At 40.2% G+C, this 15,898-nt stretch overlaps 1 protein-coding gene across 1 annotated transcript in view; it reads left to right on the top strand.

Moving 5' to 3' along the window:
* The window catches only part of HMCN1 (hemicentin 1), a 378,057-nt gene that overhangs the window by 147,999 nt on the left and 214,160 nt on the right, over positions 1-15,898 (top strand). Inside the window, exons 7-11 of the mRNA XM_024552545.3 lie at positions 2,051-2,171; positions 3,096-3,359; positions 4,579-4,723; positions 8,708-8,829; positions 13,796-14,071. Coding sequence (XP_024408313.2) covers positions 2,051-2,171; positions 3,096-3,359; positions 4,579-4,723; positions 8,708-8,829; positions 13,796-14,071 — 928 coding nt within the window. The remainder of the gene's footprint in view (positions 1-2,050; positions 2,172-3,095; positions 3,360-4,578; positions 4,724-8,707; positions 8,830-13,795; positions 14,072-15,898) is intronic.

Genomic DNA, 15,898 nt, shown 5'->3' with positions numbered 1-15,898 from the left:
CTGGGTGGTTTAGGGGCCGCTGTGCCGCTTGCACTCTGTCCTTGCTCCGCTACCTCCCTAGGTGCTGAAGCTCAGATATGTATTTGGCGCCCTGCTGTTATCATGTGAGTGCCCTTCTCTCACTCCCGGCTCCTGCTGCTGCTTAAATGGTGCCGTCCTGTACTTATTTTCATTTGAGACAAAGTCTTGGTGACCTCCTTATCTGTGCAGTGGTGACGATGACGATATCTGTCTGAGACAATTGCAATGAGGATTGAATGAGTCAATGTATTTCATGCATCTGGGCATAGAGAACGTGAGCAATAAGCGGTGGGGTTACTATTTTATCCCGTGGCCCTAACACTATTTATTATTTGTGCACGTGAGTCGCTTTGGTCCTTAGGTGTCATGCACCATTTAGACCAGCCACCATCTGCGTTAGAGGTTTACGCTGAGTGATAGGCTAGTCTCTGCTCCTTGTTTGTATTTCCGTGTACATGTTATGTGTTTCTATCACAACATTGTCAACATAAGAAATGTCCAAACCCGTAAGAATTTTTAGGGGTTTATTTGAGCCAAGCTAATGGCAGTTGCCGGGAAGCAAAACCTCAATGGACTGAGAAAACGCTCCAGCGAACGGCAGTTATGCACCCTATTTACACCTTACAGTCAAAGGGGAGCCGCACCGGGGCTACCTGAAGTCCACAGGGGTAGATGAGGGAGGCAGGAGAAAGCAAAGCTGGGTGGGGTCGGAATCTCTGGGATTGGATAAAAGGTAAATCGGATAGACACACACTTCTTTTACATGTGTGGGTAAAGGATAATTAGCCGTGAACAATGAACAGGACGATAACAATGAGGGGGTTTGTGCTCTCTGCTCTGGTGGTTGTGCTTTTGGAGGGGGGATGGGAGGGAGGAGGAAATTACTTTGATATTCCGAAGATATGTCAGCAGGTATGTTATTTTATATTCAAACGAAACAAAACAAAAAAGCAGGCTCATTTACGGTGAAGATTGCCCTTTGCTAGGGAAAAATACCGCCCTAGGACCTGACTACCGGCCATGACCTGCATTTAATTAGAAAGTGTTAATTTTAGTCCATGCTACGTGGTTACTTTGGGTCTCTGAGTTTGGAAGGCCGCCCTTCCCCTGAGCTTGTCAGGTGTAGTATGTGGCCCCTTTTCCGCCCACTACATCATATTAAAGGTTCCTGTTCATCCATCCGTCTCCCTCACTGGCCACGAGCTCTTAGAGAGTGAGGACCAGGTCTCCCGCATACCTGTGTCCGAAGCACCGAGTGCCTTGGCTGGGACTCTGCTGAGCAGAGCGCACTGGTCGCCGAGGTTTGCCTCTTGGTCACCTCCCATGCTTGTCCCGGCTGTATCTTCTCAGAGGCACGGGGAGAGGAAATAACTTTCTTCACGGAACCTGAATGGTGGTTAGGGGAGAACATTTCCTCACTAATTCATTTCCTCAACATCTGCTGATCATTTACCCTGTGACCCTCAGTGAACAAAACCAAGATCCATGTCCCCATAGAGCTTTGACAGATTGACTTTGGGCTCACTTGCTAGTGACTAACACCTGTATCATTTACCACTGGCTATGTGACACGTTACTGAGTTGTATTTTTTAAAAAAGGCTTTTATTCATTTATTTTTAGAGAGGCAAGAAGGGAGGGAGGAAGAGAGGGAGAGAAGCAGTGATGTGCGAGAGAAACATCTATCGGTTGTCTCTTGTACACTCCCCAACTGGGGACTGAACCCACAATCCAAGCATGTTCCCTGGCTGGGAATCGAACCGGCAACCTTTCACTTTGTGGGAGGATGCCCCACCAACTGAACCACACCAGTCAGGGCCTGAATTGTATTTTAGAGCAGTCCCCTGGAATACGTATTATAAAACATACATGTAAGATATAGAATCATAGTTAAGTTCAGAATACTCGGATCAAAGCCTCACTTATTGGACATCGATCTTAACAAAGCCTCCGTGGTCTCGCATGCTGGTGTTCTGTGTGACCAGCATCCTGCATCAGCTCCTCATGGGGTTTGTCCTTAAACATTTTCAGACTTCCAGCAGTGGAAGGCACTCTGTTCGAATCACCGGCCTCAGTACCATTGATTTCCGAGCTGGCTTTTCCCGAAAGCCCACCCTGGACTTCAAAAAAACAGGCAGCAGACCAGTGCAAGGTTTGTATGTACATATTACTTAAGTTGGCATACTAGATGTCCAAGTGAAAATATTTCTCAGAATGTCTGTGATTTTATGATTGTGTTCTAGTCAGTAACATTGGGACACAGAGCGTCTTTAAACGCGATTGCACTCTCAGCCTAGTCACTGCTTTTCAGTGTGTAGTCCCAACACCAGCGAGACTGGAATCACTCAGGGAGATGGTCAGAAATGCAGGGTCCTGGGGCCTGCCCCAGGTCATCTGCATCAGACCCACAGGAGGTGGGGCCTGGGAACCGGCACTTCAAGGAGTACCCCTGGTCACTTCTGCACTTAGTAGACTTGGAGAACTACTGACCTGGATATCGAGACTTGCCCTGAGTAGCATCTATAAAGTCTTATCACAGTGAAAAGGTGTATTGTGTATGCATGTATATACGGCTAAAGAATTAAAGATACTATATATCATTATATGTTCACAGGTGAAATTATTGCTGGTTTTTAAAGTTCGTCCTTCCTCTTCTTTATGCATGATTATTTGTAGTTTCAGAGCTATAAAAAGAGCTCAGTCCTATTGTGACTCTTTAAATTTCTTTTTCAGGTTGTTCATTTATTTTTATTGCTGTGGTTACTGGAAGGATAGAAATAATGAACTTTAAAAATACTCATGTAATCAAACATCATATAACACAGTATTCACAAGTCTAATATTTCTGGATAAACATAGTTAAAAGACTACAAAAATAATCACAAGATTTTCTAAGTTTCTGTCATCATGAATAAACTATCTTTTATGTAGAAAAGATTCTGTAACCGGGCACAATTTGTAGGGCATTCTGTAGTACGTATACTTCTGATACTACTTACCTGTTATTATAGTGCAAAAACTTACTTGATATCAAACCTCAGTATGTGTAAATGATAACCGAGTCTTTCTCTTGTAGGAATACCTACCTATGTGCTTCTGAATACTTCTGGAATTTCCGTCCCAGCTAGACTAGATCGTCTTGAACTTTTGAGCATCTCAGGCAGTTCTCTTAAGACTATTCCTGTTAAACATGACCCAGATCGAAAACCTTACGGCTTATGGAATATTTCTGACTTCATACCACCAAATGAAGCTTTCTTCCTCAAAGTAGCAGGCTACGATAGGGATGGTTATCTCTTCCAGAGAGTATCCAGCGTTTCCTTTTCTAGTATTGTCCCAGGTAAGACATCATTTTATTCACACTACAGTATTGATAGCTTAATGGGGGGGGTGTCATCCTGTAGGTAAAGAATAAAGTTAAAAATAGTATCCTCACATTGTTACTGGGTTACCAAATTGATGAGCATTTACACATAGGTTATATAACTTTTCTTAACGCTAAAAGGGCACATGCAAAGTTACATGCTAAGTCTCACTGATTACAGATCTAGAAATTTTTATTATGTCAATCAAACTGGAAAATTCGGGTGCTCTTACTCCGCCTCCAAAGCGTGGCATATGTGTTTAATGTTTGAATACGCTGTCTAAATTGGCTAAGTGAACTGTCTATGTACAATTGTGAGAAACCTTCTACTTTTTTGACAGTAGTTCATTGCAAACAATTGATGATGATTCTGCCTCTATTTGGTAAGTTGGTTGGTTAGTTAGTAAACTAGTTACTTATGTGTTTGTTCTTGTCTAGAGATGATATCACAGCTTAGAGATTATTTATAGGCATCAGGTAGCTTTTCAGTTTGTCTATACTTGAGCTAATTCTTAAGGATGATGACTAAACTCTGACCCTAATCTTAGAATTACAGTCAAAGATATAGGATTGTTTCTGATATTGTAGTACTGGATGGAGGAATAACACTGAAGGCTGTGATTTGGGAAATTCAGGGAAAAACTTTGGGGAAAAATTGGGAAATTTGGGAAAAAACTCTATGGTCATTGTTTAAGGTTGTAGAATGGAACCAACGTCAATGTTTCCTCACTCATAATATTCAAAGTTAGATGTCTCAGCCCCTGATTTGAATGTTCAAATCCATTAGATGCTTAAAAGTAAATGTTTCCATTCTTTTTAGAAAAATAATCACCCTATGAATTCTATTCTAAAATGTAGGTTCTTTTCATAGATTTACATTTTTGTAAGCAAAATGTTTTCTACAGTTGGTAACTAATTTGGTAGCTTCTTTTTCTATCTTGGTAGGATGAAAATAATGTCACATTTAAAAATCGTGGAGTCTTCGGTTCAGTGAATACTTTAGTACAGGGCTCATGCAGACAATGAAATTAATAAGCTTTGAGCAAAGAAAGATAACTGAAGTGATTTTCAGTGATTTAGATTAATTGGAATGCAGAAGATTTACTGGGAGAATTTAAGAATGAAGCTTTTGAATGGCTTTAGAGGAAGGACCCAATATCACTGCACTCTTCTCACCCGTGTTCTTTTCCCCCAGATGCTCCCAAAGTCACAATGCCCAAGAAGACCCCGGGGTACTATCTGCAGCCGGGCCGAATTCCCTGCTCTGTCGAGAGTCTTCTGCCCTTCACCTTGAGCTTTGTCAGAAATGGGATCTTACTTGGAGTAGACCAGTATTTGAAGTGGGTACATGTTTCTGCTAATAATTTATAACATTAAACTTCTAAATACAAATAATACTGGCCCTGGCCGGGCAGCTCAGTTGGTTAGAGGACAGTCCTGATATGCCAAGGTTGCGAGTTTGATCCATAGCTGGGCACATACAAGAACCAACCAATGAAGGAAATAAAGAAGTGGAACAACAAATTGATGTCTCTCCTTCCCTCCCTCCCTCTCACTCCAAAATCAATCAATAAAAAATTTTAATACAGATAGTACTTACTTGTAGAAGATGCTTATTGTAATGTGCTTTTCATTAGAAATTCTTATTTTTTTGCTCTGTAACCTTGGAATGTAGCAGTGAACAAACCAGACACAGGTTTGTGCCTTGTGCAGCTTGTACTGTGACGAAGGAAGACAGAAAAATCGTGCATATAACATTTTAATATAATAAACGCTAGAATCTGAATTGTATACAATCGGAGAGTCCCTTGTTAAGTCAAGGAATACAAAAGTATGAACGCAAAGTTAGGTACCGAGCCTTGGAAGGGTCCTTGAAGAGAGAGGCCCAGAAGCTTAAGCTCTGCTGGCTTCCGGGTGAACAGGTCTCTGAATCTGATTCCAAGTGTTATGATAAGGAAATCTGATCAGGGTTAAGGCAAAATGCAGAGCAGGCTAATCAGGACGGGCAGTGCTGGTAGGTGGGGTGCATGTGGTTTTGGTCAAGTTGTGATTTTAAAATTCAGAATTAGGGGCATGTTTGGTGTAAAGACCTGTACCTGGTGAGAGAGATGGTTGTGCAGATGGCAGGAAAGAGCGTGCACACACTAGGGCGTGTGGGGAAGAAAGACAGGAAGGAAGCAGTGAGCCAGGTGGAGAAAGGTAAAGAAGAGGGCAGGGAGAAGTGGCGTGTGCTGGGATGGGGTGTCAGGTGGAGCTCCAACCTGTGTGTCCACTGCTTGGGGGGTGGGCAAAAGTAGGTTCACAGTCGTGAGTATGGGGAACATAGTCTATTCCTCTATTACTATTTATTAATTATTGTATTATTTTCCATACAAACAACTGTCAGCCTACTTTTGCCCCACCCTGAATAACAAGGGGAGTGGGCCAAATAGAGGGCACCGACTGTCCTTGTGACAATGGGGAACTTTTTAAGACAAATGTAAGTCATCTAATAGAAATTAAGTAGACCTTGAAAATTAGAGGATATTCTGGAAAACGTTCTTTTTTCTTTTTTTTTTTAACTCACTATGAAACCAACTACATTTTGGAAAAAACTCTAGGAATTATATTCTAAAACTTGTATACTGTTAATTCAAAATGAATATAAATAACTTCCCTAAGATGTTAAATATTTGACAGTGTTAGTTTATACAGTGTCCGTCCGGGGTGGTCATTGTAAATTAAAACTATGGTAGGAATGCACCTTATAAATTTATAAATGTTTCCACTATTTAAAGACTTAACTGCATTATTTCCTGCCACTTTTTTCTCACGTAGTATATCTTGATGATTTACTTAGCTGCATATTTAATAACCATAAATCAAACCTAACTGACCAGGGTATCAAATGATGAAGGCGCATACTTGACTGATGAAGTCAAAACGTTCTGCTTTATGTTTAAATAGTAACATTTTTCAAAGACACGAGATTCTTTATAAACATTAATTCATTAGTTCCATGCAGTTTCTGGGAGGTCAGCCACAAGAATGCATTCTCTCGTTTTTCCAGCTCTGTGACGCGGAGATGTGACATGCTTTGCTGACTTGTACGGGGGGGGTTTGGGGTTGTGGGAGGCGAAAGACAGAATTAGCCCTGGGTGATGATAGATTGACCCTCAAACCCCGATTCGCTCGCACATCTCTGAACTAAATTTCCTAGGAACATGAGACATACGACTGAATCTTTGTCGTGTGAATCACTGTGGTCACTAGGGGAATGTGAGACAAATAGTTTGCATTAACAGCAAAACACATTTTCATTTGACATGTTCTTTCCCCTATTCCAAGGCCATCCCTGCAAAACTTTTTACTGTGGCCGTATTGTCTTACTGTCAACGGAGAAGGCTGCATGAAGGAGAGAATTATTTTCATGTAATAGTTCAGAAATGAGAGGAACTGGGATTAACTGTAAAGAACATTCTTCAAGCAATCTGTACACTGGTTATGTGCCTTTGAACAAATTACTTGTTCTTGCTGGATCTCAGCTTTCTCTTTTTTAAAACGAGGGAGTTGGGACTAGAAGAATTGTTACTCTCTGTTCTAAATTCCCACGTGTAAGCTTTTTGGTGAATCCTAATGTACAGGGTGTGGCAGAAGTAACGCCATTGAGCGTGGTTGGGAGGGCACGGGAATGTCTCGCACGAGGTGGACAGCAATTTGAACATTCCACCTGAAGTGTCATATGGTGCACTTGAGTGTGGTATTGTTATATTACAGAATTACATGCTTATGATTTTGTAATAAAACAGTTTGTAATAAAAAAAAGAGGGGGGGGGGCGTTATTTGTGCCGGACCCTGGGGATTCGGCTTTGAAGTGGGCGCTGCAAAGGACACGGCAGACACATGCATTTTGAATGCCTGCCTTTCTGGAACTCGCCAGCGCCTCCAGGCAGTGACATTTATAACCTTGGACTTAGTGTACTGCCACTAAGCATCCGAGGCCCAGCTCAGGTGATCAGTACAGCACAGAGTCCGGTCACCTTCCGTTTTCTTCTGAATGTGACAGTAAGGACTGCTGGCACCTTGTGCGTGCACAGTTGAAAGGAAATGGCACTGAGTGAATATTCCCAGTTACTAAGGTGTATGGAACATCGATATTGTTCAGTTTCTGACTTTTCTGGTAACAGGAACCTGTGCCTTACCTTTCTCTTCCCAACTCTAATTGAGTGCTAGACGTGCACTAAGTGCCCAGTTATTGCTTTGTGCTTGTTTGGCGATGGTGTGGTTTCTTTGGATGGCAAGAGAGCTGGCGGTTTTACTGCGAGGCGCCATGACACAATTTCTGACTTCAGTGGATGTCTTGACTTTGCAGTGGGAGTTTTAATCTCATCTGCGCCTCGAATGTTTAAAAAGGTTATCAAAAGAGCTATGGGTGATTGTAAGAAAAAGCCATGAAAATATTTATGCATTTCAATCACATTTTAAAACAAAATAATGCCTGTTTTATGGATTATTGAAATCTTCTAAATAAGAATTGAACTTCTATTACTGAATGAGAAATAATTTGAACAGGCTTAGAGAGCCAAGTATAAATATTTATTAAGTGAATGAATACACAATACAGCAAAGCAGTTTTTTTACACGAATGACAAGTTTGACTATAAAATTTTTTTTTAAATGTACACATAGATTGAACCATATGATATGTAGCCTTACATGGAACTTGTAGATAAGAAAGTTAAAGAGTATTTATCTTTTTGGAATTAAAAAGTATTTTCTACCTTCAAACTGGTTGATTGCCTTATTTAAGAACCTCACTGAACATGCCCCAAACTGGGAATGATAAGGAAGGAGAGAAGATTTAAGGAGTATTTCTGTAACAGGTCGTTATCTTGTATTTTGATGTGGCCAGGACATATTTCCCTAAAGAAACTTAAAATCTCTATAACTTGTTGTCTTTTTGCTCAGAGTAGAGAAGCTTAGCTTTCTAACTAAAATATAAAAGTTGTATAATTTTAAGCTAGAATGAACTCTGCAGTTTTATGTATGTATGTATGTATGTATTTGACTTTTCAAAAGAAAGAGGAAGGGAGAGAGAAACATTGATTTGTTTTCCACCCCTTTACACATTCATTGGTTGACTTTTGTATGTGCCCTGACCGGGAATCGAACCTGCAACCTTAGCATAGCGGGACAACGCTCTAACCAACTGAGCCACCCAGCCAGGGCTTACTCTCTTCATGGTGTCTTTTCAATGGAGACTTCAGAACAAATGGTAGAATCACTACTTTCAACTGGGTCTTCTTTTTCTAGTAACTAAAAATGCTTCTGTTTTCTTACCCCAGAGAATCTGCCACTGTGACCTGGGACATTGAAAAGGTCACCCTGTCTGACGAAGGCCCCTATGAGTGCGTCGCCGTCAGCAGTGCAGGGACCGGACGGGCACAGACATTTTTTGATGTGTCAGGTGATTATCACTAATTGCTTTGCAGTTGCCTGAGTATTAATGTAGCTGTGGAAAGGGGGTGTTTGCATATCCTGCAACTCCACTTATTAGCTATGTGACCTTCCTTGAGCCAATTACTTATGGACTCAGTGTCTTGGTTTCCCCAACTATAAAATGAGGATAAGAACAGTAATAGTATCGCATGGAGAAACTGTGAGGATTAAATAAGACAGTATATGTGACACACTTAGGAGGGAGCCTGGCACATAGAAACACATAATGGACATCAGCTATTGTTATTATGTTGTTGTTATCGACATTATTATTATAGAAGCTTAATAAATCATTTTTATAATGGCCATATAACATTTTCTTTCGAAAAATATGAAATTAAAAAAAGGAAGGGATCTGCTGTGATAATATTAAGGTTAAGTTTTCTGTTTTCTTCTCCCATATTCATAATAAGCAGAGTGCTTTTATGAATGGATTCTGACATTGAAATTGAAGATAATAATGAAAATGATCATATTCAAGAAACACAGGACCTCAGTGGCTCGAATATTAGTATTAAGAAGGGCAGAAGACCTCTCATTATGTTACATGTCGATAGTGTGTTTCCCATGAATAAAGGGGAGATAAGGCTCAGATTATTGTATCAGGTAGAATATCTTTTAGTGAAAAATACTGTTTTCTCTACTCTCTCAGAATTCTTGGAAAGAAACAAAAAAACCTTCCACGTATAATCAGTCACCAGCGTTGAAACCACTTATCCAGCATATATTTAGAATTTATCGGGTTGTTTTGACTGACTTGTTTTCTGCCTGCCTTGTAGACTACTGTTGCTGATCATTTAATAGTAAGCGCATTCTGTTCTAACAATGTCTGTACCTGCTTTCAGTATTGCTCTGTATTCACTTGAGACTGTTTAAGGTAAAAGAAGCTTCATAGGTATTTAGAAGACTAGGATTTGTGTTTGTTATCAATAGGTCCAAGCTGAACTTTAAAACAGAGGCGTGCAAGCATGTGCTTCTTGCAGTAAATTATTTGTATTCTCTTATTCTTAGAAAAACAAAGCTTGTCCTCTGGAACGATTTAGCAAGTTGACATGCATCATAAAGTATCCATTTTTTTTTCATCTCCAGTCATTATGAAAAGCACTGGAATTGTGTCAACATTCCTCAGCTTCTGGGAAAACAAACACGTGTGTGCTGCAGTTGTTTTCCCAGCAATATTAATTAAGGGAAGGACAACGGGGAAAGAGGTTTGAGTGAGTTGATTCAGACATCTTGCATAAATAGCGGGGAAGTGCCAGGAAGAACTTAGGAACTGACTGCGAGGAATTTGGCTCTCTGGTGTCAGCAACTTCTGTATGTGTGTTTTGCACAGGCCCTTCTAGTGCAAATCTGTGCCGGCCAAGCGGTGGTATCACTTGGAAGTTGGACTGTGCCAACGCCAGTTTTCAGGGATTAGGTCCCACTCAGTCAGTTATGAAAGAAGGAGGCAGAAGTGCGGGTGGTAATGGCAGTGACGAGAACAAGCAAGTGCCCCTTTAGACTTGAAAGAATGGACATTTCTTTCTGGGCTAATTTTTACTTAACCTGCCCGCCTCAAATCCCCACCCACTTCTGAATCAACCTTCCCCATTGGAATCAGGGGCGAAGTCACAGGATAGGTAGATCTTTTATTTCGGACAGCGGTGTTAGGAAACACGGCATTATGGGACAATGATATTATATCACTGTGGACATTACTTTGTGAAGTCAAAGAACACCCAAGAACAGTTTAAAGGAAAACTAAAGTTCCACCAATATGTTAACACCTCAATTATTTTCAACATTTTCTTTTAGCGTACATGTTTAAGGGTTTTTGGTTCATTGGAAATGTTGGTTATTGATTATTTAAAATGCAAAAAGAATTATATATAGAAACTAATTTTAAAAACTGCAGAAGCAGGAAACAATTATTTTCCAGTGGTATTTGATAACTCAAGTTTAGTGCTATGACAAAGTTATATTGACTTTCTCTACTGAATTTCTTTATTAAGACAATCCCCCAGCCACAATGTAGACACATGTGTGTGTGTGCAAAAACACACAAAAAACTAAAATGATGGGTTTAGGTAAAGTATGGAAAAGAGCATGTGTCAGCAGCATGTCAGTGACAGGCAGTCTAAAATTACACTTACAGGAATCTCTTTTAGAACAAGATAAGATTTGAAAATAATATTATAGCACCTCATCATATTATAGCTAAAGGAACTGAAGCCCAGAGCAGTCAAGTAACCCATTCATGATCAGATGGGTGGGTAGCGAGAAGAAGACTCCTGGCCTCTGGACTCTCTTTACCTAAGGTGATCGTTACCTAATGTCACAAGGCCTGTGCTCTTCATTCTTTCTCTCTCCAGCCTGAGGTTCTCTGGTCCCCTAATCCTACCTCAGTCATTTTTTTTCACTGAGAATGGCTGCCCTTCATCCTCCCAGAGCCGGGCTATTTCTGGTAATTTGTTATCTTGATTTCTTCTGTGAACTGCTGTAATTCTCTTTCATCATCTTCCCCATCACCACCAAATTTATTTATATATGCATACATCTTTCAGTGTGCATGAAATTTATTGTCTCTAGGTATTTCTGCAGCGGAGGTATTGAATGTCATATTTCAAATCTCACCTGTTCCTGTGTGTTATTAGAAAACTGACATTTTATGCATTTGAGTTTATATTTGAAGAAGAAATAGACTCTGAGGCAGACTTTGCCTGCAAGAGGATTACTGGGGAATTTTCTAAATAAAAGCACCTGTGAGGGAGTGAGGACATGGAAGAAGTGAGATTGGGATGAAGACACAGCAGGAGACTTAGCTGATCCCACAGGGAACTCTGGAGCTGGGATGACCCCGGACTGAGGCAAGAGGGCTGGGCCTTTGTTCCCTCATTATGTGGTCACTGGAAGTGGGCCCACTGGAAAGGGGGCCTAACCCTGAGCATGTGAGCCACCTTGACAATGAGCTGTCAGTAGCCAACGAGCACAGCAGCTGGAGAAATGAGAGCCTTGGTCCTCAAGGGAGATCTAGGCCTGTATCCATCACGTGGATCTCACATTTTCTACAAATGTCATAAAAATCCCTGGTCTAGTTGAAGAAGTTTGTTTAAAAAGTAAAGTATTGATGGCAGTGACAGTGACTTTAACAACAAAAGCAACAAGCATGTACCCCTTCGAACTTGAAAGAGTGGACATTTCCTTCTGGGCTGACTTCTGCTTAACCTGCCAGCCTCAAACCTCCACCCACGGCTGAATCTCCCCTAGCCTAGGCTGAGGTCTCAGCCCTGCCACCCTACTTTGTGGTCTCAGAAAGATGTTGATAGAGTGTGAACACAGGCACACAAATAATCACTCCCAGATCCTCGGTGGGTCTTGTATGTTAGACTCATAGAATCCTACCACCTTGTGTGTTAGAATCAGAGAACCTTCACACTAAAAGGGGCCTTCAAGATGACCAAACGCAGTCATCTCATCTTCAGATAGGGGGACAGACACTGTGCGTAGTTGACTTATCTAAGGTCACACAAATAGGGGTAAAACTAGGCATGTTATGTTTGCCAGATTTAGCAAATAAAAACGTGGATGCCCAGTGAAATTTGAATTTCATGGAAGTGTGTCCCAACTATTTCGTGAGACCTAGCTGTGCTAAAATATCATTTGCTGTTTGTCTAAAGTTCCAATTTAACAAAGCATCCTGTGTTTTGTCTGTCAAACCTAGCCAGACTCCAATCAGAGCCTGCTAACGTTGCCGGGTACTCTCTCCACTCGATTCACCAGCTGTTTCCATAAGAGACTTTAGAAACATAGCAGGATGATAAAATATATGTTTATTTTTTATAATTTAAAATAGTGCATACTCCTCTAAAAATGTTTGGGAAACAAGGATAAATAAAGGAAAATCTGGAATATATCCACATTTCTCTCACTGAGATAACTACTGTGGTTTTGGCATATTGCTTCCAGGTTTTATTCTAGGCTTATGATATTCATCTGCACTTATATGTCATTTTAAATCAACAAGGATAGTTGGGAGTATCTGGTGCTCTTTTATAGTTAAACTAAAACAGACATATGGGTTTCCAGCTAGCATAGCTCAGCACAGACTTTATTCCTGTATTAGGACTCAGTAACGGTTTGCTACAGCAGATCATTTGGAAGCACTTGGGCAGAGTGAGCTTTAAAAGGACAATTAGATTTATTCTGAAAGCAAACTCAAGCACTAAGTGACTCTCTCTAGAAATATTGGTTAAACAGTTTCAGTAAGTGGCTTTTGACCACATCTGAAAAGTGTGTGGATTAGCACCTTTGTGTACATGGCTCTGTGAATACACAATTTTTTTAAAGGTCTGTCCCTACTGTTAGCTTGTCCTTCTTAAATGAAAATGTTCCCCATCCATCCCTGCTGGAGGAAACTTCATTTAACTCTACTGTCGTAGTATTATATCTTCTTAATAAGATTGTATCTTATCTTTGCCATCAACCATATTTTATGTGCTATTTCCTTTAAAACAGTAAGTACATATTTTTAATTAAACTTATTGGGGTGACTGGTTAATAAAATTATATGTTTCGGGTGTGCATTACTATGATACATAAATATTTTCAAATTAAAAAATCTTAAAATTTACTTCTTTAAAACTCAAATCAAGATTTGACTTATTCCAGTCCTAAATCAATCTAGTCATATCCTTTTGCCATGCCTTTTTTTTAAAATATAATTTATAGATTTAGACTTGAATACACTTTGGTATGTAGCTATGCTCTATTTTTAAAGCATCTTGCAAGTAGACAACTTTCTTGAGGGGATAGACATGTATTACTGAGTAAGTTTTGTCGTACTGCATCTTTTCTACTAGATACTTGATACATACTCATTCAGTTTTTAAACCACATCCTTAAGTGAGCAAAATGGCTTTTGGGTCTCATGATTGCAATCTCTCCATTTTGTACAGAGCCCCCTCCAGTCATCCAAGTGCCAAGCAATGCCACAGTGGCTCCTGGAGAAAGGGCAGTTTTGACGTGTCTTGTCATCAGCGCTGTGGGTTACAATCTCACCTGGCAGAGGAACGACAGAGATGTCAGACTGGCAGACCCAGCACGGATGCGGCTCTTGGCCAACCTCTCCCTGGAGCTCAGGACGGTGAAGGTCACCGATGCTGGAGAGTACCAGTGCCTGGTTTCCAGCGAAGGAGGGTCATCCGCTGCGTCCGTTTTCCTTACAGTGCAAGGTACTGTGCTGATGATAACTTCCACGGTATAGTGTCTTCCTGTCACTTCCTTTGATCTCTTTTCCCTTAAGTTGGCTGCCAGAGAGGGACAGTATCTACCAAAAAAATTATAGTTTGAATGATAGAATGCTTGTGGATCTTGAGTGGTCGCTCTAAAGCTGACTCACTCACCTAGAAACTAAAACATCAGCAATAAATACGTGACTTTAAAACAAACACAACTAACCCTAGTAGTTGAACACTTTTACTTTAAGAAAATATAAATAGAAAATTGTCGCTAGATGATTTAATAGTTGTAAATTCTCCAATCTATCATGCGGATTAAAAAAAATCTCATTGTTTTAATAACAGGTTCCAAAAATTTCTTCCCAATTTGAGTATATTAGTGTCATATCTAATTAATGTACTTACATTGTTTTAATTAAGGTTTAATATGTTTCTCATCTTGGTTTGATTTTCTTGAAAGTTTGGCAGAGTTGTTTTTACCTTGTTTATCTTACACACAGAGTGCTTATTGAAAATAAACTAATGATAAGCCAAACTTGAATTATGTCTACATAGACTAAATGTTCTGATAGCGGAGAACAAGTGTGTTAATAATGGTTTAATAGCTACTAAATATGTATATTACTCAGGACCATCAAATGAAGATCAGAAGCTGTTCCAAAGCATCTCTTTCAATAGAATCATATTTGGCATCGAAATGTCTACAGACCAGCCGGGAGTCTTAATGTAATGAGCAAATCACCATTGGCAGTTGTTCCCTGTTAGGCTGAAAGGTTTGGTTGCTGCCTCAGCAGAATATCTCATTTCAAATCTTTGATGCGGGCAGCCAATTACATCAGAATTGGGTCTGGCTATTTGGTTATGGCATTAGAAACAACTTCGTACAATATCATGTCTGAAGTCACACCGTCAGATGATTTTTTAACAAGGTCACCTACGAGACCGACCCTGGAGTGTCAAGCCTGGCTTTTCGAATGTTATTAATGGCAGAAAAGTGAAACTACCTTGAGAATTAATAAAACGGTTGCCATCTGATCCTCGTTTCCTCACTGGTAGTTACGTTCTGCAGTCCGAACGTGTGCCTTTTGTTAGTTGATCTGGTGAAACCTCTAGGGAAACATCGCTTTTGGAAAGTGTTCGCTACCCTTCCCCACGGTAAGCTGCCTAGACAATTTGAGTCAATCCAAGGAGGAACTTGAGTTACCAGAATTTTGGAACTATTTTTACCGAACTGATTATTTCAGATAAAATAAATGCTAATGGAGATTCGGTTTTGGTTCCTGACCCGAAGTCCTTCAGAATGGGATTGTCAGATACAAGCAGAGCCTCCCTTGTTTGCTCGGGTTAACATTTCAGTATGTTACCATTAGTGAATTAGAGCAGTGGTTCTCAGACTTTCACGGGTAAAGAATTACCCAAGGAACTTAGTTTTTAAAGAGCAAATCTCTAGCCCTCCATCCCACAGGCCAAGTGCGGGGCCTGGGAACCAGCATTTATAATAGATCTCTCAGGTGGTTTCATGGACTAGACTTTCTGAAAACAGCATTTGAATCTATTCTATAGAATGAACCTTATTACCTAGAAATGCATATCTTTAAGGGAAGCTCTTGACTCTCTTCTTTTTGGTAAAATAGAGTAATTATTACCAAATGATTTAAACAAGTGTTGAGGTAAGATGTTACCTAATATACAAGACAAAAATATAAAAACATCTGACATGACATGATTACTGATTACTAGTCTGTATAATCTCTATTGGTATAAATCTGTTCAGAGGCATCATTTTATGGCCTGTCTAGTTGGTTGGCCTTGAGTTTGATG

The sequence above is a fragment of the Desmodus rotundus genome, chromosome 12, assembly GCF_022682495.2.
Source record: "Desmodus rotundus isolate HL8 chromosome 12, HLdesRot8A.1, whole genome shotgun sequence".
In the NCBI taxonomy this organism is placed as follows: Eukaryota; Metazoa; Chordata; class Mammalia; order Chiroptera; family Phyllostomidae; genus Desmodus; species Desmodus rotundus.
Note: the sequence above shows the minus strand (reverse complement) of the source record. Positions and strands in the feature narration are given on the sequence as shown.